The 22,567-nt window shown below is 38.0% G+C and overlaps 1 protein-coding gene across 6 annotated transcripts in view; it reads left to right on the forward strand.

Moving 5' to 3' along the window:
* TUT7 (terminal uridylyl transferase 7) overlaps positions 1-22,567 on the forward strand; it is a 66,438-nt gene that overhangs the window by 41,076 nt on the left and 2,795 nt on the right. For 3 of the 6 annotated variants that reach the window (XM_071077594.1, XM_011771101.3, XM_071077595.1), the window contains exons 18-28: positions 1,698-1,801; positions 2,504-2,593; positions 2,958-3,071; positions 3,246-3,323; positions 3,895-4,072; positions 7,271-7,318; positions 7,562-7,653; positions 9,481-9,596; positions 11,559-11,884; positions 13,873-13,946; positions 14,311-14,374. In XM_071077594.1, coding sequence (XP_070933695.1) covers positions 1,698-1,801; positions 2,504-2,593; positions 2,958-3,071; positions 3,246-3,323; positions 3,895-4,072; positions 7,271-7,318; positions 7,562-7,653; positions 9,481-9,596; positions 11,559-11,884; positions 13,873-13,946; positions 14,311-14,374 — 1,284 coding nt within the window. The remainder of the gene's footprint in view (positions 1-1,697; positions 1,802-2,503; positions 2,594-2,957; positions 3,072-3,245; positions 3,324-3,894; positions 4,073-7,270; positions 7,319-7,561; positions 7,654-9,480; positions 9,597-11,558; positions 11,885-13,872; positions 13,947-14,310; positions 14,375-22,567) is intronic. The other 3 variants (XM_011771103.3, XM_011771102.3, XM_071077596.1) reach the window with 2 other exon arrangements.

A 22,567-nucleotide genomic window follows, 5' to 3' on the forward strand; every position in this document is an offset into this window, starting at 1 on the left:
TACATATCCCTATCACGCATTAGGTGCTCAGGAAGTGGTAGCACTTACTCTTAAAGCCCTGATCCTCTCTTATTAGCTCTTGCTCCCCACCCAGTTACAGATGCTCTCAGACGTGCCTTGCTTCTGCCGTGTATTCCCATGCCACCATGAAAGTTCACACCCAGTTATTTTTCTTTTTTTTTTTTTTTTTTTTTTTTTTTAATTTATTTATTATTATTATACTTTAAGTTGTAGGGTACATGTGCATAACATGCAGGTTTGTTACATATGTATACTTGTGCCATGTTGCTGTGCTGCACCCATCAACGCGTCATTTACATCAGGTATAACTCCCAATGCAATCCCTCCCCCCTCCCCCCTCCCCATGATAGGCCCCGGTGTGTGATGTTCCCCTTCCTGAGTCCGAGTGATCTCATTGTTCAGTTCCCACCTATGAGTGAGAACATGCGGTGTTTGGTTTTCTGTTCTTGTGATAGTTTGCTAAGAATGATGGATTCCAGCTGCATCCATGTCCCTACAAAGGACTCAAACTCATCCTTTTTTATGGCTGCATAGTATTCCATGGTGTATATGTGCCACATTTTCTTAATCCAATCTGTCACTGATGGACATTTGGGTTGATTCCAAGTCTTTGCTATTGTGAATAGTGCTGCAATAAACATACGTGTGCATGTGTCTTTATAGCAGCATAATTTATAATCCTTTGGGTATATACCCAGTAATGGGATGGCTGGGTCATATGGTACATCTAGTTCTAGATCCTTGAGGAATCACCATACTGTTTTCCATAATGGTTGAACTAGTTTACAGTCCCACCAACAGTGTAAAAGTGTTCCTATTTCTCCACATCCTCTCCAGCACCTGTTGTTTCCTGACTTTTTAATGATTGCCATTCTACACACCCAGTTATTTTTCATAAGTGGTCACCCTGCCTCTATTCCTGGTGCTTCCAGTCTGTCCACTGCCAGGGGTATTGTCTAACTAGATGTGGTCAGTGATTCCTCCCAGCTTAGACCAGTTCATCAGCTCCTCTTTGATTCTAAGGATAATTCTTAGCAAAATGTGTATGTTCTGTAGTTGGGCCCTTCCCAGTTTCTCCACCATCTCCTATGCCTCATATTCCATTCCCTCATGTTCATTCTGTAACCTATACAATTCTCTGGAACTTCCCTGAACATACCATTCTATTTCAGGCATCTACGCTTTTTGTGTACAGTTTGCCTTGCCTGGTAAATTCCCTCAACTGCCACGATTTTTGCTGGTTTTTCTCTCTTTTTCAAAGCTTAGCTCAGGCAGTTTCCTCTCTCCTGTTGAAACTAATTCCTATTAACTTCATAACTTCTAGCTTTAAGGTGAGTAACTTGTTTGGAGGATGATTGTCCCTTAGGCTTTTCTCCAAATTAGATATAGTCACATGGAGAGAATGTACACATGTGTGTACATACAATCCAGTAAGTTCCCAGAGGGGAGTGACTGAGTCTTGTAGTTCTAGTATCAATGTGTTTAATAAATGTAAACTTTGCCAGACTAATCTTCCCAGATGTTTGTTAATAACGGAATTCTTTGATGAGTCCTAATGAATGCAATGAAACAGGCCAAAGTTAGGTTTACACCATTTAATATTGAAACATTAACGTAAGAGTGACTTATATCTCCAGCTGCTGTATTTAATGATAACATTTTATTTCCCAACTTAGGTCTGAGAAACATCTTACCTATTACAACAGCAAAGGTGCCAATTGTGAAGTTCTTCCATTTGAGAAGTGGTCTGGAAGTAGATATCAGTTTGTATAACACATTGGTAAGGTTTTTTTCAGGCTTTTTGTTTAGAGAGATAAAGGGAACAAATGTCTCACCTTGCAGAAACCTCAAGTTAAAGAAGACATTCATTTCATCTTAGTCAATCTTTCAAGAGTTGTTATGCTTACTTGCTGTGAACCTGGCAGTGTTCTGAGGCTGAGAATTCAAAGATAATTCAGATATGTTTCAGGGATTTATAGGACCTCTCTGACCCTTTGGGGGTGTTTTTGCAGAGAGATCTTATGTCTACTGAAAGGGAACTGATTGTTTATTTCGCCAGCCCTTATTTTCTAGATGTTCAGACCAAGGACATACAAAAGCCATGAGGTCAGATGTTACTTATAATTCTTTATTATTGTCTAGTAAGTTAATGAAGATTGTCTTTAGGGAAAAAAAAAAAAAAAAAGGTTAATTTCAGTTGAAATGCCTTCTTCCTAAAATGAATCACACTGTAAACCTATTTAGAATATTCCAGCTTAAAATCTTTTCATCTAGGTTCGCCTGGTGGCTCATGCTTGTAATCCCAGCACTTTGGGAGGCTGATGGGGGAGGATCACTTGAGCCCAGGAGTTCATAACCAGCCTGGGCAACATAGTGAGATCCCATCTGCATTATTTAAAACAACTGCCACAAAAAAAAAAAAACCCCAAAAAAACCCTTTACACTTCATTGTTAGTCTTATAGTGTTATTTCCTTTTAACAGGCCCTTCATAACACAAGGCTTTTATCTGCTTATTCCGCCATTGATCCCAGAGTGAAGTATTTGTGCTATACCATGAAAGTATTTACAAAGGTGAGTATGCTTCCTATTGTGACTTATCAGGAAATTTCATTGCATCTTTAAACACTGTTGAAAACATGAATCTATTTTTTAATGAACTATAGTCATGCGAAATGCATCATATAGCTATTTGGGAGACCCTATGAAGAAAGCTAAAATTTTGTTCTGAATTGTATACAATGACCTGAACTTGCGTGTAGCCGACTGTCCACTGCTTCGCTAGGTTGGGTTGGTTTTGCCTTTGAAAATGTGATTTTTATATTAGTCCTCAACATATGCACTTTACTTTTAGTGATAATAGAATGGATGCAAAGTTAGCAGAAAACAGACCTTTCCTTTGTTCTTTGTTTTCCTTTTTTGTTTTCCTTCCGTCTAGATGTGTGATATTGGTGATGCATCTAGAGGCAGCTTATCATCATATGCATATACTCTTATGGTGCTATATTTTCTCCAGCAGAGGAATCCACCAGTCATTCCTGTCCTTCAAGAGGTATTAATGAACGAAATTGTATTTCTTCTCTGGAAAACTGGGTGATCTCTGAGCCTTTCTCCTCCTCGAAAATTCTGTGGTTCTGTAGTTAATTTTTTACCTATTTTCCTAGAAGTTTTTGTATCAATGCATTAAGTTTGTAATCCATACTAATAGTTTAAAAATTAATTTCAGATATACAAAGGTGAAAAGAAACCTGAAATATTTGTTGATGGCTGGAATATTTATTTTTTTGATCAAATAGATGAACTGGTACGTATTTTAAGAGTAAAGATTTTCCTATATCCTTGACTAAAAATTAGCTATACTACAGTGTAGATGGCCAACAACTATTTTATTGCTTGTTATATTTATTTATCTTATGATAGTAAAAAAAAAATAGTGTTTACAGATGTTTTCTTTGATGTGAAAATATTTTTACTAAGCCAAGTGAATCTCTAGGGACTATATCTAGTATTTCTTTAATGCCTAATAATTCCAAGTGGTTAAGTAACTTTATTCCAAGTGAATGAATATTTGTTCTGTGGTTTTTGTACCCAGAGTTTAGAAAGACTTTCACTGAACTAAAGAGATCTAATAACCTACGTATCACCAAGGCTCTTAGAATCTATTTCTGGATCCTCCGACTAACGTGTTTTGAGACTTGACACTGAAAACTCTTGAGCACTTCTATCTCCAAGTCGTAGAGTAAAGATTAAAAGTTGTATAATTGAGCTCTAGTTAATTAGAAATAAATCCAAATTTACTCCCTAAGATACAAATGAATGTTGATATTAACACTTCACTAAAGACCATGGTATCCCTTGTTCCCTTCTATTTCTAGCCTGCCTATTGGCCAGAATGTGGAAAAAATACCGAATCTGTTGGGCAGTTATGGTTGGGCCTTCTTCGTTTCTACACGGAGGAATTTGATTTTAAAGAACATGTTATTAGCATCAGGAGAAAAAGTCTGCTTACAACTTTTAAGAAACAGTGGACCTCAAAATACATTGTTATTGAAGGTACGAATACAAGTAAACTTGAAGTTGAATAGACTATAGAGCTTGAACTATAAGGACATTGTTCTTCCTTCTTGCAGAGCTCTTCCAGCTGCTTGGGGTGTGCAGTACCCCAGTCTCATTGTCCATACCAGGCCAACTTGTCTCTTTCCAGCCTAAAGATTTGTTTTTAAATGACTGAAGCCATTTCACCATGACAAATTTTTTACTATTGTTGGACACATAACATACTGAAGAATAAGGCAGCAGTAGTGATAAGGCAGCTTCAAGAAAGTGGGACTTTTACAACCTTCCTGTTCGGGGGTTTGAAGAGTGCCACTAAGTGAATTTTCAAGATCTTCATTCGCTATTGATGGAGTTCACCTATAAGTAATTGTACATAAATTTTGACATTTATTTTGACCATATGGAAGCCTTTTCTTTTTCTATTTTTTTATTTTTTGAGATGGAATTTCGCTCTTGTTGCCCAGGCTGGAGTGCAGTAGCGCTATCTCAGCTCACTGCAACCTCCGCCTCCCAGGTTCAAGCAATTCTCCTACCTCAGCCACCTGAGTAGTTGGGATTACAGGCGCCTGCCACCACAACCAGCTAAATTGTTGTACTTCTAGTAGAGACGGGGTTTCACCATGTTGGCCAGGCTGGTCTCGAACTCCTGATCTCAGGTGATCACCCACCTCCGCCTCCCCAAGTGCTGGGATTACAGGCGTGAGCCACTGCGCCTGGCCACCTTTTCTTTTTCTGTTAAAGGTAGTGATCTATTGGAGCCGTTGATGCTAATAGTTGATTGTTTATTTCCAATTTGTGGGATTCTTATTTTGAGACAAAATGGAATTTAAATGCCTTAGTTGAGAAATGACCTAAGAAATATATTTTTTTTAATTTTAATGAGATTTTTAAATTTTTAAATATATTTGTATCACATAAATAATATGGACTATTCTAAGTTGTGGTTTTATTATTATTTCTGCATATTGGCAGTATTAAAATACAATGAACTTTTGTAAAATGAAATGCAGATCACCATGGGTTACAAATACAGTTTTGATTTTTTAAAATCTCATGTGTCAAACACATAGAACTTTTGACTTACTCCTTTTTGTTATCACTGCAGTTCTTATCATCTGTCACTTATTAAGGTATTCCTTTTTTTTTTCTTAAGACAGTTTCGCTCTGTCTTCCAGGCTGGAGTACAATGGCGCGGTCTTGGCTCATTGCAACCTCCACCTCCCCAGTTCAAGTGATTCTCGTGCCTCAGCCTCCCGAGTAGCTGGGATTACAGGCATGCGCCACCACGCCTGGCTAATTTTTTTGTATTTTTAGTAGAGACAGGGTTTCACCATGTTGGCTAGGCTAGTTTCAAACTCCTGACCTCAGGTGATCCGCCCAGTTCCGCCTCCCAACGTGCTGGGATTACAGGTGTGAGCCACTGCACCCAGCCTATTAATGTATTCTTTTTTAAGTTTTTAAGGTTATTATCTTTTCCCTCTAATTTTTACATTACTTTCAGACAAGCTGTTAGTAATAGGCTAAACTAAAAAGAAGACTTTATTCATAATCATATAACCAGCTATTTTAGAATTAAGGCATTTCAGTGGTGATAGTAGTCATTTGCTTTTGTTTTTGTGGGGGACGGAGTCTCACTGTGTCGCCCAGGCTGGAGTGTAATGGCAGGATCTCAGGTCACTGCACCCTTCGCCTCCTGGGTTCACATTCCTGGATTCTCCTGTCATCAGCCTCCAAAGTAGCTGGGACTACAGGCGTACGCCACCACGCCTGGCTAATTTTTGTATTTTTAGTAGAGACAGTGTTTCACCGTGTTGGCCAGGCTGGTCTCGAACTCTTGACCTCAGGTGATTAGCCCACCTCAGCCTCCCAAAGTGCTGGGATTACAGGCGTGAGCCACAGCACCCAACCAGTAGTAGTTTCTTTAACTGCACAGTAGCTAATATTGTAGTATCTCCACTACACCAAGCAAATAACCAAAAATACACATGCACATATAAAAATCACTTGAAGAAAGAATGACCAAAGTGATGAAGGTAACCTTCTCCTAGCAGTGATTATTGCAGGGTTAAGCTGAAGGAAGGGTCCTATACTTCGATAAACTTAGGCTCGATCTCAATATGGTACACCTGTTACTGTTCACTAGCAGCGTAACTGGCTAGTGGAAGATGCCTCTTTTTACTTCTCTTGTGTGTACTATATCCATGCAGTCCTTCATTTTCTCAGTAAGAGGATTCCCGAAAAAAGGTCATCACTTTTTTCTCTTCGCCTTCTTGAATATTGTTTTAGGGATGTAAAAAATAGAAGTTAGAGATCTACACATAATGTCTAAATTATGAATCATTATGGGTGTATATTATTTTAGATCACTTATAAAACAGTATTTGGGTTTAGAAATAGTGCTTTTAACCCCATTTATTTCATGAGACAGTTTATTCAGACCTCTCATACATCTTTGACATTAGCTTCATCATTCCTACCATTTCCTAGGTTATTTAACAAACAATATTCCAAAACACATCATATATACAGCTATGTAAGATGTTGGAGATGCAGACGGAGATGCAGACATATAAGATCAAATGAGAGTCTGTATTAAGCTTTTACTGGAAATTGTATCCCGAGATCCAGGTAGCCAATGGCATGCCACTGGGACAGATGTATATTTCTGTGTGTTTTATCTTATAAGTGTGTTTTGTAATCTCCATGATGAATTATTTTCTAAAGTGATCTTTAAGAAACTTGTTACATAGTGGGAACATTTAGTGCTAAAATGTTTTAAATGTATTTATAACTTCTATATACATCCAAAACTAGTGTCATTAAGTAATATCAGGCTAATGTGTCTTCTGCAAACAGTATTTTGTTCAAAAATAGGCAGCCAGTCGTAACATAAAGAGCTTTATAATGATTTAAATGTAAAGCAGTACCCTCTATTCTGATGAACACTGTAGTGGAAAAACTTGCCTTATGTTTAGGAATAAGTATTGCTTCGCTTTATTATAACTTTTAAGCTCATTTAACAGGTGTCATTTAAAACTTTTTTTTGCACTTCTTTTCTATGTTGTGAATTTAAAACTTATTAATGATAAGCAAAGTAGATGATATCCTTGTCTTGTTTTATGAACTTCACTTATTGCATGAATGGTGGCATTTTCTCTTTGATTACCTTATTTGCTCTTAAATTTTTTTGCCTAGATCCCTTTGATTTGAATCATAATCTTGGAGCTGGATTATCAAGGAAAAGTAAGTTACTTCATTTGTCATTTTATTTTTTATTTTACTTACTTATTTACTTTTATAATAGAGACAGGGTCTTGCTTTTGTTGCCCAGGCTGGTCTCAAACTCCTGGGCTCAAGCGATCCTCCTACCCCAGCCTCCCAGAGTGCTACAATAACGGGCACCACCAGGCCCAGGTAGTTTGTCATTTGTAACACAATCTCTTTTCCTTTTAACCCACCTCATTGAGTTCTTACTCTTCTTTTTAGTGACAAATTTTATAATGAAGGCTTTTATCAATGGTAGAAGAGTATTTGGTATTCCTGTCAAGGGATTTCCAAAGGACTACCCCTCAAAAATGGTAAGTGTCTGTTGAAAATACCCAAAAAAAAAAAAAAAAAAAAAGGTGCCTAATATGTACACATCACTTCAGTAGTAACTTAAATATTTAGAAAGTCGGTGAGTCTAGCCAAAATAAATGACTATAGTACAGAATAATTCCCAGAGCCCCCCTTTTTCTTAAACATCCCTGGGTAAAGGCCATCAGAATAGAGAGAAATAGCAAGAATTGGAGTTTGGGTAGAAAAATTATTAATTTTGCTGCTGCTGCTTTTCCTTGTAACATGGCACCAGGGAAACATGTACTAGCTCTAGAGCAACTTTGAAAACAGAAAGAAAGTAAAGCTACATTCTAACGCCTGAGGTAGCTTCCTGATAGAGAAGATGGATTTAAGGTTGTTCCATTCTTGTTTTCCTCTTTGATACCTTTTTTTTTCCTGGTTATCTGTGCTAGCCTTCATAGGTGCATTGCTGTTCCGCCAGCGTTTGGCTGGATGCCGGCCTTGGCCAAGCCCAGTTTGTACATATCTAGAATCTAGATTTTCCAATCTGCTTGCAAAAAGTAGTAAATCTTCTGCTGGGACTAGGGGGATAACAGTGCTTCCTGTAGCAGACAGGTATCTCTTCTCATATAACTTGATACTCGAGTTTTTAAGGAACCACATTTATTGAAAACAAAGCAGAATTGTGTCAAAAAAATAACTTCAGTGAGAGAAAAATGGCTAGGGACTAGATGGTCTTGTTAAGAATAATGTTATGTTTTTCTGCATTAATTTCCTTATAAAGACTTTTTAATGTTATTTTTAATTGACATATAATTTAGGGAGCACAACGTGATGATTTGATACATGTATATGGAATGATGAATTCAAGTTAATTAACATATATCTATCACCTCACCATTTTTTGTGGGGAGACATTTGAGATTTACTCTTAATTATCTTGAAATATGCACTGTTATTGACTATAGTCACCCTACTGTGCAACAGATCTCAAAACTTATTCCTCCTGTGTATCTGAAACTTTGTACCCTTTGACCAACAACCCCCTATTCCCTCTCTCCTCCCAGGGAAGACATTTAAAATTTAGCATAAGTGTTTTGTTTTATAGGCACATTCAGTGTTTGATTACATCTGTACATCTGGTTTTTGCTAGTATTGATGTGGCTTCTACACCAGTGCTTCTGAAACTTGTTAGAACAAATCACCTGAGGATTTTGTTAAAGTGCAGATTCTGATTCAGCAAGTCTAAGATCAGGCTCAAGACTGCTTTTCCAGCGAGCTCCCTGGGGATGCTCATGTTGCTGGCCTCCACCTTAATTTTAGTACAAAGAGGCTACAGGCTAGACCATTATCTTTCCTTTGTTGTGTTATTTTTCCTTCAGTAGCCACAACTAAGCGAAGTAGCAACACATAGTTTTTTTTTTTCTTTTCTTCACTATGATCTGTGTAATGCAAATCATGTTTCTCAATTCTTTAGGTTTTAGCCTTTTCATGTGATAAGGAGACAAAGCCTTTGTACCTGGCCTCAACTCCCTCCCACATCCTGGGAAAACTGACTCACAGGGATGTGTAATCCGCTTCTTTAGAAGTGTGCTTAAACCTTTAGGGTTCGGGCTCATGAGTGCTCTGCATGACTAAAAGAAATAAACAAAAATGGATTTAGTTAAAACTATCCTGAGTTAGACCTTGATGGTTTTAGATTTTGTTTGGAATTAAGCAGTATAAATAATATTTATTAAAAGTAATGTTTTATCAACATTGAATTGTAAGATGACTGTTTAATATCAAGTTTTGTGTTCCAATCTCACATGAATAGTTCAGACTTTTATATATTTATGTTCTTCTAGGAATACTTTTTTGATCCAGATGTGTTAACTGAAGGAGAGCTGGCCCCAAATGATAGATGCTGTCGAATTTGTGGGAAAATCGGACACTTTATGAAAGACTGTCCTATGAGGAGAAAGTAAGTAAATGTTCAGAAGGGGTGGTTGTGTTTTTATTTTCTTAATGTCCCAATTTTTAAATGAGGTACTATTATAACAAAGAAAATACACTTGTGTGAAATCCAGCAGTTTTCAGATACATTTAAGTTTTTTTATTTTTTAATGAAATGAAGTGATTTAAAACGTGACTTTAGGCCAGGTGCAGTGGTTCACGCCTGTAATCCCAGCACTTTGGGAGGCCGAGGCGAGTGGATCACCTGAGGTCAGGAGTTTGAGACCAGCCTGACCAACATGGTGACCTATCTCTACTAAAAATTAGCCAGGCATGGTGGTGGGTGCCTGTAATCCCAGCTACTCGGGAGGCTGAGGCTGGAGAATCGCTTGAACCCCAGGAGGCAGAGATTGCAGTGAGCCGAGATCACACCATTGCACTCCAGCCTGGGCAACAGAGCGAGATTCTGTCTCAAAAAAAAAGCCAGGTGTAGTAGCTCACACCTGTAATCCCAGCACTTTGGAAGGCCAAGGTGGGCGGATCACTTGAGGCTAGGAGTTCAAGACCAGTCTTGCCAACATGGTGAAAAGAGGAAACAAAAATTCTTCCTTTTTACAGTAGTGAGAAGTTCAGAATCATTTCAGTCAGTGAACAGTCAAGGGAGCTCCTTCAGGAGCTCAGTGACGTTTCTAATGTACAGTACCTGTTCAGCACGTTGGGATTTATATTCACAAACAGTTCACTGGATTTTAACACTCTTTGTTTGTATTCCACTTAACCCTCAATAATTGTTGTGAGTAGGTAAGCCACGCAGTTTAGTCACCATGCTTTCTTCTGGTGGTGTTTATGGGGGAGGGAAGAGAAACATGTTTTTGCTTTCTTGCCTGGGACACGTTGTTTTGGTGGTGTTTTTAATTGTACAGTAATGTAGTGGTAACAGTAATGGTGTTGTTAACTATATAGTAATGGTGTTTTTAACTGTACAGTAATATAGTGGTAACAGTAATGGTGTTTTTAACTGTACAGTAATGGTGTTTTTAACTGTACAGCAAATGGTGTAGTGGTGTACAGTAATGGTGTTTTTAACAGTACAGTAAATGGTGTAGTGGTGTACAGTAATGGTGTTTTTAACTGTACAGTAAATGGTGTAGTGGTGTATAGTAATGGTGTTTTTAACTGTACAGTAATGTAGTGGTAACAGTAATGGTGTTTTTAACCGTACAGTAATGTAGTGGTAACAGTAATGGTGTTTTTAACTGTACAGTAATGTAGTGGTAACAGTAATGGTGTTTTTAACCGTACAGTAATGTAGTGGTAACAGTAATGGTGTTTTTAACCGTACAGTAATGTAGTGGTAACAGTAATAGTGTTTTTAACTGTACAGTAATGGTGTAGTGGTGGTGTTTTTAACTGTACGGTAATATTTTGAAACATGGTGCTCAAATTAGGTTACCATCTGGAATTTGAGAAGCCCTTTTTTTCAGTCCTTTTCTTCATTACTCAAAAATCGGTGATTATTAGGACAAGGGAGAAATGATTTTGACGTTTTGAGAATATAAATCTTATAAATCTTATAACCATTGTTCCTTTGTGAATTTAAGCCTTCACATCTAAAATTTCCAGTGCCTAGTAAAGAAAGAATGCTAATGTGCCAGAAAGGCCATTCAAGAAATCACTCCAAGTATGATTTGCCTTTCATTACATCAGTGTCAAAGTAGGCATTCAACCAAGGAGTGCCACTAATTGCAGTTATTGGTTTTACAGCACTAGAGCGACTTTGAAAATGAAAAAGAAAAACTGCACCCTTAAACCCTGAGGGAACGTCTTAATAGAGAAGATGGATTTTCATTTAGGTTCTTGCTTTTCCTTTTAAACTTTCTATTCCTGGTTATCTCTTAAATCTAGAATTGCCTTAATATTTTGGGAATTGCCTTAATATTTTGTTAGGCTTCTGTTTAGATTTTTGGTACTAATATGATGTCTTCTACAGAGTGAGACGGCGGCGAGATCAGGAAGATGCCCTGAACCAAAGATACCCTGAGAACAAGGAAAAAAGAAGCAAAGAGGACAAAGAAATTCACAACAAATACACAGAAAGGGAGGTGTCAACAAAAGAAGATAAGCCCATACAGTGCACACCTCAGAAAGCCAAGCCAGTGCGGGCAGCTGCTGACCTGGGGAGGGAGAAGATCCTCAGACCACCAGTGGAAAAATGGAAGAGACAGGATGACAAAGACTTAAGAGAAAAGCGTTGTTTTATTTGTGGAAGAGAAGGGCACATTAAAAAGGAATGCCCACAGTTTAAAGGCTCTTCAGGTATGGACACCTATCACACCTTGATGTTTGCTCTAACATCTCAAGGGAAATCTCCTTTTTAGAGCTCTTTACTATTTTAGTTATCTTTCTTTATCAATATATTTACTCAAAAAAGATCTTCTTTTTCAAGAAAGTAAAATCCCTTCCCCCTCCTTTAATGTTGATCCTCCATATATCTTATTCCTGGCTTTATTTAGAGTCTTATGAGAGTCATTTGGTGAACTTTTCTAAGATTATCAGTGAGGTGAAAGTGTAGCCATCCCTGGTACCTGCAAATGTAGCCTCAGTGACCAGAAAAGAAGCTGCAACTTGAGCTTTGCTACTTGGTATATGTACTTGTGAAATCAAATCACAGGGGTGGCGGTAGCTAGAGTTATCTCAGGACACCATGCTCTGTGCACAGGTGAGCCACACACAGGCACATGCGTAGAAAGGGGAACAGAAAGAAATAGGCTGCATAGTTAGCAGTGGGTATATCTGCAGAGGGGAATTATGGAAGATTTCTTTCTGTAGATTTTGTCATTTTGATTTTCTACAAGTGAGCATGATTATTCTTATGATGAAGAAAATATCTATTAGCCATCATTAGTACAACACCATCCCCAAATCTGGCCGCTTTGAGTTGTTGAATACAAATTGGCCATTTTTGCTAAATGGGTGAAACGTCTATTGTGGGCACCTTTTAAGCAGACTACTAACTATAAGGGTACCTTGTGTGTGTATAATAAGTAATGATTTACAAAACAATTTACCTTCTCACTTCTCAGAACTGTGCAAGTGATGAAATTTGATGAGCATAGAAAAGAAATCTTGGGAAGTAATTTTTTTCTATTTAAGTAGTCAATCCTGTCGCTATCCTCAGTTGTATATATATGTTTGTGGACAGCATAAAATGTCAGCTGCTTTACAGTTTCCTTAAAATACTCCATGTGTATAGTTCTTGGAACAAGAATACCTCTCTTCTATTTTATTTTATCATATTCAGCAATATAGTGTATCTTTTTTTGAGACAGGAGATTTTTAGATTATACCCATTCTTTTTTAAAGGAGCTTTATATGAAAAGAAAAATATTTAAAATTTTTTATCTATTATTTTTAGAGTAGGGTTTAAATGTTTATGAAAGATACAGCTTTAGCTGCTCACATGGGACATATACCAGAATAAAGTGATTTTCTTGTGTTGTTTTAAGAGGAAAATGTATGTAAAAGAAATTACAATAATAGTTGCTAACGTTCATTGAGCATTCATGATGAGTTAGGCACTATTTTAAGTACTTTACATGGATAATTTCATTTAATTTTTACAACAGCTTCATTAAATGCATTAATATCTGCAGTTTTATGGGTAAGGAAACTGTAAATAGTATAGATAAGTTTTAAATAGTATTCCCAGAATTATTCCCAAAATGACTGGAAGCCTGTATTGATTACTCATGACTGAAACATTATTACAGTCTTCCTCTTTGGTACAACAAAGTGGAGAATTTGCCCCAGCTTTGATGAATTTCTTTTTTCTCGCTAGCAGCAAGTTTTAAGTTGTTTACTAGGGAAGCTCTCACAACAGTTAGAACAGTGATTTTGGCAGCCTATGGGGGACAGCAGCAACTCAAAAAGAGGGGGGAATCTGGGTGGCAGGGGGATTATCAAGCATAAGGAAGAGCACTTATCTGGAAATGTGGTCCCTTTCGAATGCAGTCTTGACACATTAAAGTTAGTAGTCATATTTTAAACGCGAAATGACAGTGGAGGCATGGAGATAGATATAGGGAATTTCCCTTGGTGGCAGTTAAGAAATAATTAGTTGCTTCTTCCTGTCTAAAACTTATGCTGCTCTCTCTTGTTTCTTCAGATATATTGCTCCTTTGTCCACACAATATACTGAGTGGAGCTTCTGTCACACCAACAGACAGTCTCTCTGTGAAAATTTGAAAACAGGGCTACAGCTTTCAATTTAAAGTAGGGACAAAAAGTGCTAATTTCTTTTTTAGGAATGTCTAAATCAGATTGTATGTTTGGATCCCCCTCACCTGTACCATTGAAACCAACTGGTCCATTTGTTCAGGTAAACCTAGCTCAAACCGAGAAGGAGGCGTGTTTGTCATCTGTTCACTCAGGAGATGCTCCCTGAGTGCTCTCACTCTGTGCCAGGTCCTTGCCGCCATGCTGGCAGCCCGGGCCCTCCTTCCTGTGGCTGACCTGCAGCACTCTTTCTGTCTGTGGGTGTGGTGCGTGGTGAGGCTTGCTGGGCACCGGATGGCAGGGCCTTGTTTCAGAACTCCTGCATATGGTCTCGCTTTTCAGTTAACTTGCAAAATTCTGCCACCCACATGCCTTATTTCAGCTCTCCTTGGATATGGTTTCGGTTTTAAGGCTGTTTCAGATGCTCTTCCTTTCAATTTTGTAAACCAGTCTATTTCATTTTTTAGGCAGTGCTTTTACATGAAGACAAAAAGAAACAAAAAACAACAATATTTTTGAGTCCCCAGTCAGGTATGTGGGTTTTAAAAAAAACAAATGTGTGTTATTTTATTTACTGCATACTTTACCACATGCCTTTTGAGATTCTTTCTCTGAATACATGCTTTTAACAGGGATTGGACATCAGAATGACTTGGGGGAACTTTAAAACATACGGTTGCCCATCCTCTACCTTTATTTCCTAAAGCTCATTCTTCAGTGGGTAAGCATGGGCCTGTGTGTTTTGTAAATTCCAAGTGGTGTTTATACCACCCATGAGTGGCAACCAGAGTCTTCAATTATTTGTTCCAGTCCCGTGCTTTTTGTTGCTGCTGTCTTGCCTGCAGTGTTTTCTCCTCCTGGAGAGTATTTGCCACACACAAAGTAAAGAAAAAAAATAAGCTTAGCCTGAACTCCACTGTTACCTCTCAGCTACTTCATTTATTCATTCTTTCAACAAATAGTTATCCAGCCGCTCCCTCCCTTTCTAAGTTCAGGACACCGGCCTCAACACTGAAGATACGGCGGTGAACAAGCAAAGCCCCTTCTCTCATTTACTCTGCATCCTTCTCAGAAGAGGGTAGACAATAAAGAGATACAGAGATAATATGTCATGTGGTGGCAAATGCTAGGAAGAAATAACAAAACAAGAAAAGGGAAAGAGAATGGTTGGCTAAGGAGGCAGCCTCTCTGGTCAAGTAACATTTAAGCAAAGAATCCAATGAAACAGAGGGGCCAGTCCGGGGAACTTGGTGTTCGACTGGTAAACTCAGAGATGGAAACGGGTGTTGTCCTACAGCATCACTGAGGCAGTGTGGCAGGAGTGGAACAGGATTGGAAACCTGAGAGAGAGAAGAAATTTGAAAAAAAAAAACAGAGTAGAGCAGGCAGGAGGCTGAGTGAGTGGTGGAGGTGGAGGTGAAGTCAGAGGGTAGGTAGATCTGGATTATGAAGCGCCTTCAGCAGTGGTAGTGACTGTTTTTGTTGGATTTTTTCCCCCTTTAAGTGAAATGAGAGAGTATTTTAGGGTTTTGAGCCAAGGAGTGATATTATCTGAATCCTGTTTTAAAAAGCTCATTATGGCTGCTGTGTGGAGACAGGGTAGCTACTTAGAAACCAACCCACCTCAGCCTCCCCATTTATAGAGATGGGGTCTCACTATGTTGCCCAGACTGGTCTTGAATTCCTGGCCTCATGTGATCCTCCCACCTTGGCCTCCCAAAATACTAAAATGATAGATATGAGCCACCACATCTGGCCATAAGCTTCAGCCTTGAGCAGACACTTTCTAAACACTTTATTTAGGGAAAAAGAAAAAAAAAAAAAAAAACACGAATTCTTGCGTAGCCACGGTATTCATTTTGCTGAGAATAGTGTAGCATAGTGTTTACAATTACATGGGTGTAATTTCTAGCTTTGTGATTCTGAGAGACTGCCTTATTCTCCATATGCCTCAGTTTCCTCATGTGTAAAAAGGGGGTAATAATAATACCTGACAGGGATGTTGAGAAATCCATGTAAAAGTACTTAGAACAGCGCCTGCATGTAGTGAGAGCGTAGAAAAGGTTTGTAGTGGTGATTGCATTGATGTTATTATTCCTTCAGGGTACCACCAAGTCTTCCAGTGCCAGCATTGTTCAATTGAGAGAGAAATATAGATGCTGGGCATATACCTAGAAATGACATTGACAATAAGTTATGATTTCTGTAATTATCTTCTGAGTAAAAAACGTACATATTTATAAATCTTTTGAGCAACTGGAAAAAAAGTATTAACTTAAATTTACTACAGGAAAAATGTATTGCAATAATTATGTTACTTATACCAGAAAAAATTACGTTACTTTATACCAGACAAAAGAAAGCATTTATAGGTGGTTAAAATCTATCCTATCCAATAAATTGGACTCTTCCAAGTAAGTATATGACAGATGATATAACTGTTTCTAGTTTATCTGTGATATGTGTATCCAAATTATTTATGTTGTTATAAATGTGAACTGTATCTCACCTGTAAGTAGTGTTAATTTCCCCACAGCTCTTCCTTTCCGTAGTACTAAGTATGTCTTTGGCCCACTGGTAGTTTCTCAAGAGAGCATGTTGATATGGACAGCCCCCCTACTCTCATATATGGTGTATTGACCTTAGGCAAGAGATGTGGTTTCTCTGAGCTCCAGATGTGTCATCTATAAAATTGGTGTTAACACTGTTTATCTCATAGGGTGCTAAGAAGATTAAAGTACCACCCAGAGCAGGCAGTCAGTCAAGTTCTCTTTCCTCTCCTGATACCTACCCCCATCCTTTCCTCTAGGCTGCATATAGTTCTTTCCTCCCAAAGGAGATCATAGTAGATAGAAAATCCCGTGAATGTCCTTGGTCTTTGTTGTTACCTCCCTCCGCCCCATCCCCCCACACACAATGCCTTAGATATACAGTAGGTTTTATTGATTAGAGGTGAACTTATTTGGAAGGAATAAAAAGACAAAGCAGGAGAATGGTCAAGAACATGAGTTTTAGAGTGAGACACTTGAGTTTGAAATCCAGCCCAACCATTTACTAGTTATATGACCTCTGTCAAGTTATGCAACCTCTCTGTGCCTCAGTTTCCTTTTTGGTAAATTGGTGCTAACACCTCACAGGACGATTGTAAGGATTACCTTCATGTAGATAAAGCACTTAACACAGCATCGACACATCTCATCACTCAATAAATTATCACTGCCCTTTGTTACTGTGGTTAGCAAACACTTGCTGTAATTTATCTCTTCTAACTTGGAGGACAAATAAATAATGGAAATTTTTAACGAAAGTATGTAGAGATTGTGGTACCACAGTGATAAACTGATTTTTATGCTTACGTTAATTACTCTGGTTTGTATATGACAGTTTATTCAGTATGAGAATCTCAGAAAACTAATGTTTTTTTCTATTCCTTAATCTTCCTACCCTTTTTTTGGTAAAGAAAATTACCAAAAAAAAAAAAAAAAAAAAAAAAAAAAAAAAACCAACTACCTCTGTCTTTTTATTTATTCCATTTTAATCTCATGGCTTGGAATCTGAGAAATTGGAGTTGCTGGAAGAGATTGGTGGGTGTCTTTTTGCTCTCATGGTGATGTATTCTTTTACAGCATTTATCATTGACCAGAATTTTAAAGCCTGCTTATTTTAAAAAACAAAAACCAGTGATCTTTATGAAAATAAGTTTAAAATAATAGAAATACTTTTTAAAATAGTATGGGGAGAGCTCACTGTCAGTGAATATAGATCATTCTTGTTGATATCCTTTTCTGGATATTCTGATGTATTAATATACCATTGTTTAATCATGTCTTATTAATGGACTGGCTGTTTTCACATATTTGATATATCAAGTGTCTTCACAGCTTGTGCTTGCATATTCTTTCCCACAATATTGGAAGTCCACATATTTCCTTGTACATTTTTAAAGTTGATATCTAAATCTGGTGTCATTGTAGTTGCAAAGCATGTAATTTCTTGGGGGAGGGGGTCTGTAAATGTTGACATTTTAAAATAAAACTTTTAAATCAGCCTTAAATGTATCAAATGAAGTATAAATATTATTGCTTTTTCATACCCACCATCATTTATATACAGCTCAGCTCTTCTTTAACAGGCAAAAATTACATATCATTTCCCTTTCCTCCTCAAATTCCTTTGTTGTACTTCTATAGAATTTCATCATAAGATGATATATTTTGTTTGTTTGAACTTCTCCCTGAGATGATATACTTTTATTACACATTTTCAGATATTTTATTGAGTAGCTTATCATGCTTATCTGCAACAAAAATGACAGGGGCGACAAGCTAGACCCTGTCTATTTTCTACAAATTAAATTTTTAAGCTTTTTATTAAATCTCAAAGGATGAAAATGTTTTCTACATTGAGTTTTCACAATTAATAGAATATATAATTGATCAAAACAAATGTTACAAATTTCAACTAAAAATTACTTTTTATGTTTACTTACTGAAAATGACTTTTATTTATAAGAAAGATGAGATTTTTTCCCTATACATTCATGTATCTTTGGGTCAATATTATTCACTGCATGAATGAAGCTGTTCCTTTTCTCTCCCTAATTTTTTTGTTTTTATAGTTGATAAAAATGGAAAAACCCCAATATTCTTTATGATGGCAAATTAAAAATAATAGAAATACTTTAAGAGTTTGGGAATAGAAGATACATTGCAATAGTGCCACTCAATTATTTTGATTCCTTCTTAATTACATGACCAAAAATCACAGTGATGTATCATCAAAAATTGTTTCTAATGATCATCCACTATCAGTGTAATTTTATGAAAGCTAAAAATTTGGATTTTAATTAGAGGCATTTACATTTACCACAGATACCAGCATTTTGTTTGCTTCTCCTCTTCTCTGTTTTTTTTGTTTTTTTTTTGTTTTTGCCTCGTGGCAATACACCACAGTAAGATTTGGCTGGTTAGGAGATACGCCTTTCTTTTGTAAAGTAGGTGAATAATTGTGAAAGGGGAGTTAGAAAGGATAGGTGGAGTGATTCCTGAAAACCAGCCTAAGCCTTGACCACAAAGGCATTCACAGGCATATAATTTTTAAGAAAGAGTATATATGGAAGTTGAAGAGCTGGAAATTGACTCTCTCAAAACTATCCTTGCGGCTGGGCGCCATGGCTCACACCTGTAATCCTAGCACTTTGGGATGCCAAGGCGGGCAGATCACCTGAGGTTGGGAGTTCGAGACCAGCCTGGCCAACATGGTGAAAGCCCATCTCTACTAAAAGTGCAAATTTAGTCAGGTGTACTGGTGTGCACCTATAATCCCACCTGCTCGGGAGGCTGAGGGCAGGAGAATCGCTTGAACCCAGGAGGTGGAGGCTGCAGGGAGCCGAGATCAAGCCACATGCCCTGTCAGGTAGGCTCAGGAACCCATGGACCCTGGTTGAAAGAGCACTGTTTACATAAAACACTCTAATGAATATTCACATATTTGTCTAGTGAATATTCACAATATTCACATATTGTTATTTCATCAGGATAAATGCCCACTCATAAGAATGATAGGTTTAAAAGTATACACATTTTGACAGTGATGCCAGTATTCCCAAATTGTGATTGTTGACAATCACGGAGAGTCAATGACATTGTTTCCCATACCCCGACGTCATTGGGATCGTCTTTTTTCCTTTTACACCTGCTTGAATTCCTGTTATTACCATTGAACTTTACCTTTTTTTTTTTTTTTTACATGATTTCATCTATCTTTCTTTATATTTATGTCTTTGTGCTTTTGTATTGGAGTATTCTTGACAGGCTCTCACTGTTGCCCAGGCTGGAGGGCAGTGGCTCAATTACAGCTGCCTACAGCCTTGAACCCTCAAGCGATACTCCTACCTCAGTCTCCTGAGTAGCTGGGACCACACGCTAGTGACACCACACTCAGCTGATTGTTAAAATGTTTTTGTAGTGACGGAGTCTCACCATGTTGCCCAGGCTCGTCTTGAACTCTTGGGCTTAGATGATCCTCCCTCCTCAGTTTCCAGAAGTACTGGGATTACAGGCATGAGCCACTCCCCCCGGCCCAGTTTATTATTCTTTTAACCTCACTTATATGTGTTTGCCATACAGATGAATATTTGTTTTAATAGTGTGATCTAGCCAACTTTTGCATGGTTTCATATGATACCAAATTTTATAAATGTCATGTTATTCCTCTATATTATATAAAAATTCATTCATCTGTTATTTCTAGTACTTTTGTTTTTTTACATGCAAATATTTTATATTCAGGTACAGTGAACATTTTTCGGATATAGTAGATTACATGTTTAAATGCTACAGTAGTAAAACTACTAGTACTGTACTTACCAAAGGGTTTAACATTTTGGGAAAAACAGAAACAGGGGCAAGTAGCAGTATAACAGTAACTAACTTACCTTCTAGAGAATTGGCATTGTTTTTCCATTTTTTTTTTTTTTTCTTTTAGAAGGGTCTCACTCTGTCACCCAGGTAGGAGTGCAGTGGCACAATCATAGCTCACTGCAGCCTCGAACTCCTGGGCTCAAGTGATCCTCCCACCTCAGCCTCCCAAGTAGCTCACAGGCATGAGCCACCGTGCTGTGCCTGGCTCAATCTTTTTTTTTTTTTTTTTTTTTAAATAAAAGACCTGTCACTGAGGTGGTGGAAGTGCCTTGAGTACCATCACCAAGATCGTTTCCTCTGTCATGTCCCTCTCAGCCCTAGAAACATCCATTATTATGAGGTTAAGTCTCCTAGTTTCCCCCCCCCCCTTTTTTTTTTTTTTGAGACAAAGTATCCCTCTGTCACCTAGGCTGGAGTGTAGTGGTGTGATCTCTGCTCACTGCAACCTGCACCTCCTAGCTTCCAGTGATTCTCCTGCCTCAGCCTCCCGAGTAGCTGGGATTATAGGTGTGAGCCACTGCGCCCAGCCCCTTCTGGTTCATTTTTTTGTACTCTTCCATATGTATTCCTTACTATATGTTTCTCCTTGGTGAATTTTTAAATTTAAATGGCATATCATGGTATATAATAAGAATGTCCTATGAACCGGGGATGGTGACGTGGGCATGCAGTCTCAGCCACTCAGGAGGCTGAGGCAGGAGGATGGCTTGAGCCCAGGAGATCTGACACTGTAGTATGCAAAGATAGCACCTGTGAGTAGTCACTGCACTGCACTCCAGACGGGGCAACAAGCTAGACCCCATCTGTTTTAAAATTTTTATATATTGCTGTTTTTAGATTTGGGGGTTTTTCTTTGCAGTATTCCACCCTGTGAATACAAAATATTCTATGTATTTATTACCCAGTTTTAGGTTGTATTCAATATTCTGCTGTTATAAACAGTGCTATAGTGAACATCCTTGTAGAAGTCCCCTTGAGCATGTGCGAGAGATTCTTTAGGGTTTGTGTATCTACAGGTCAAATCGTTAGGTCATAGCTTGCTTATGTGCATTTTAGTTAGATTCCATCAGATTACCCTTGTATTGGCTGAAATAATTAGAACTCACACTAGCACTGTGTGGGTCATTTCTTTATATCCTTTCAAATACTTGATTTTTTTTTTCAGAATTTTCATTTTTGCAAATATGGATGAGAACTACTTATGGTGTTGTTCTCATGTGTATTTGTATGACTGGTGATGCAAGGGGCCCTTTTCCTTTTTTTTTTTTTTTTTTTTTGAGATGGAGTTTCACTCTTGTTGCACAGGCTGGAGTGCAATGGCGCAATCTCCGCTCACCGCAACCTCTGCCTTCCGGATTCCAGCGATTCTCCTGCCTCCTGTCTCCTGAGTAGCTGGAATTACAGACACTTACCATGACACCCGGCTAATTTTCATATTTTTAGTAGAGACAGGGTTTCACCATGTTGGCCAGGCTGGCCTCGAATTCCTGACCTCAAGTGATCTGCCCACCTCAGCCTCCCAAAGTGCTGGGATTACAGGCCCTTCTTACGTATTTATTGGCCATTTGGAGTTCCTCTTCTGTGAATTGTCTGTCCAAATCATTTGCCCATTCTCCCATTAAATTATCATTTCCTTATTAATTTTTAAAGGTTCTTCATTTATTCTGAATACCGCTCTTTTATTATTGCATAAATTTCAAGTGTCTACCTGCAGTATATCTTCTGTTTCAACTTTTTGTGTGTCTTGCCATTCCAAAGTTTTTAATTTTGAGATAATCAAATTATTAGTTTTCCATAATTCATTTTCATCATCATTTGGTTCATAATTTAGGGTCATTTTTAAGAAATTCTTCTCTAACCTGAGGTCATCAAGATATCCATCTCTATTTTCTTCTAACAGCTTTAAAACTTTGTTTTTTCTATTTAGACCTTTAATCCATCCAGAGTTTATATGTGTATAGAGTAGGAGATAGTGATCCGAGCATTTTTCCCTCTGGTGAAAAGCCTAATCTCTTTTTTTTTTTTGAGATGGAGTCTTGCTCTGTCGCCCAGGCTGGAGTGCAATGGCATGATCTTGGCTCACTGCAACCTCCATTCCTGGGTTCAAGCAATTCTCCTGCCTCGGCCTCCTGAGTAGCTGGGACTACTGGTGCACCGCTGCCATGTCCAGCTAATTTTTTTTCGTATTTTAGTAGAGACCAGGTTTCACCGTGTTGCCCAGGCTGGTCTCGAACTACTGAGCTCAGGCAGTCTGCCCACCTTGGCCTCCCAAAGTGCTAGGATTACAGGTGTGAGCCACCGC

The sequence above is a fragment of the Macaca nemestrina genome, chromosome 14, assembly GCF_043159975.1.
Source record: "Macaca nemestrina isolate mMacNem1 chromosome 14, mMacNem.hap1, whole genome shotgun sequence".
Lineage (NCBI taxonomy): Eukaryota > Metazoa > Chordata > Mammalia > Primates > Cercopithecidae > Macaca > Macaca nemestrina.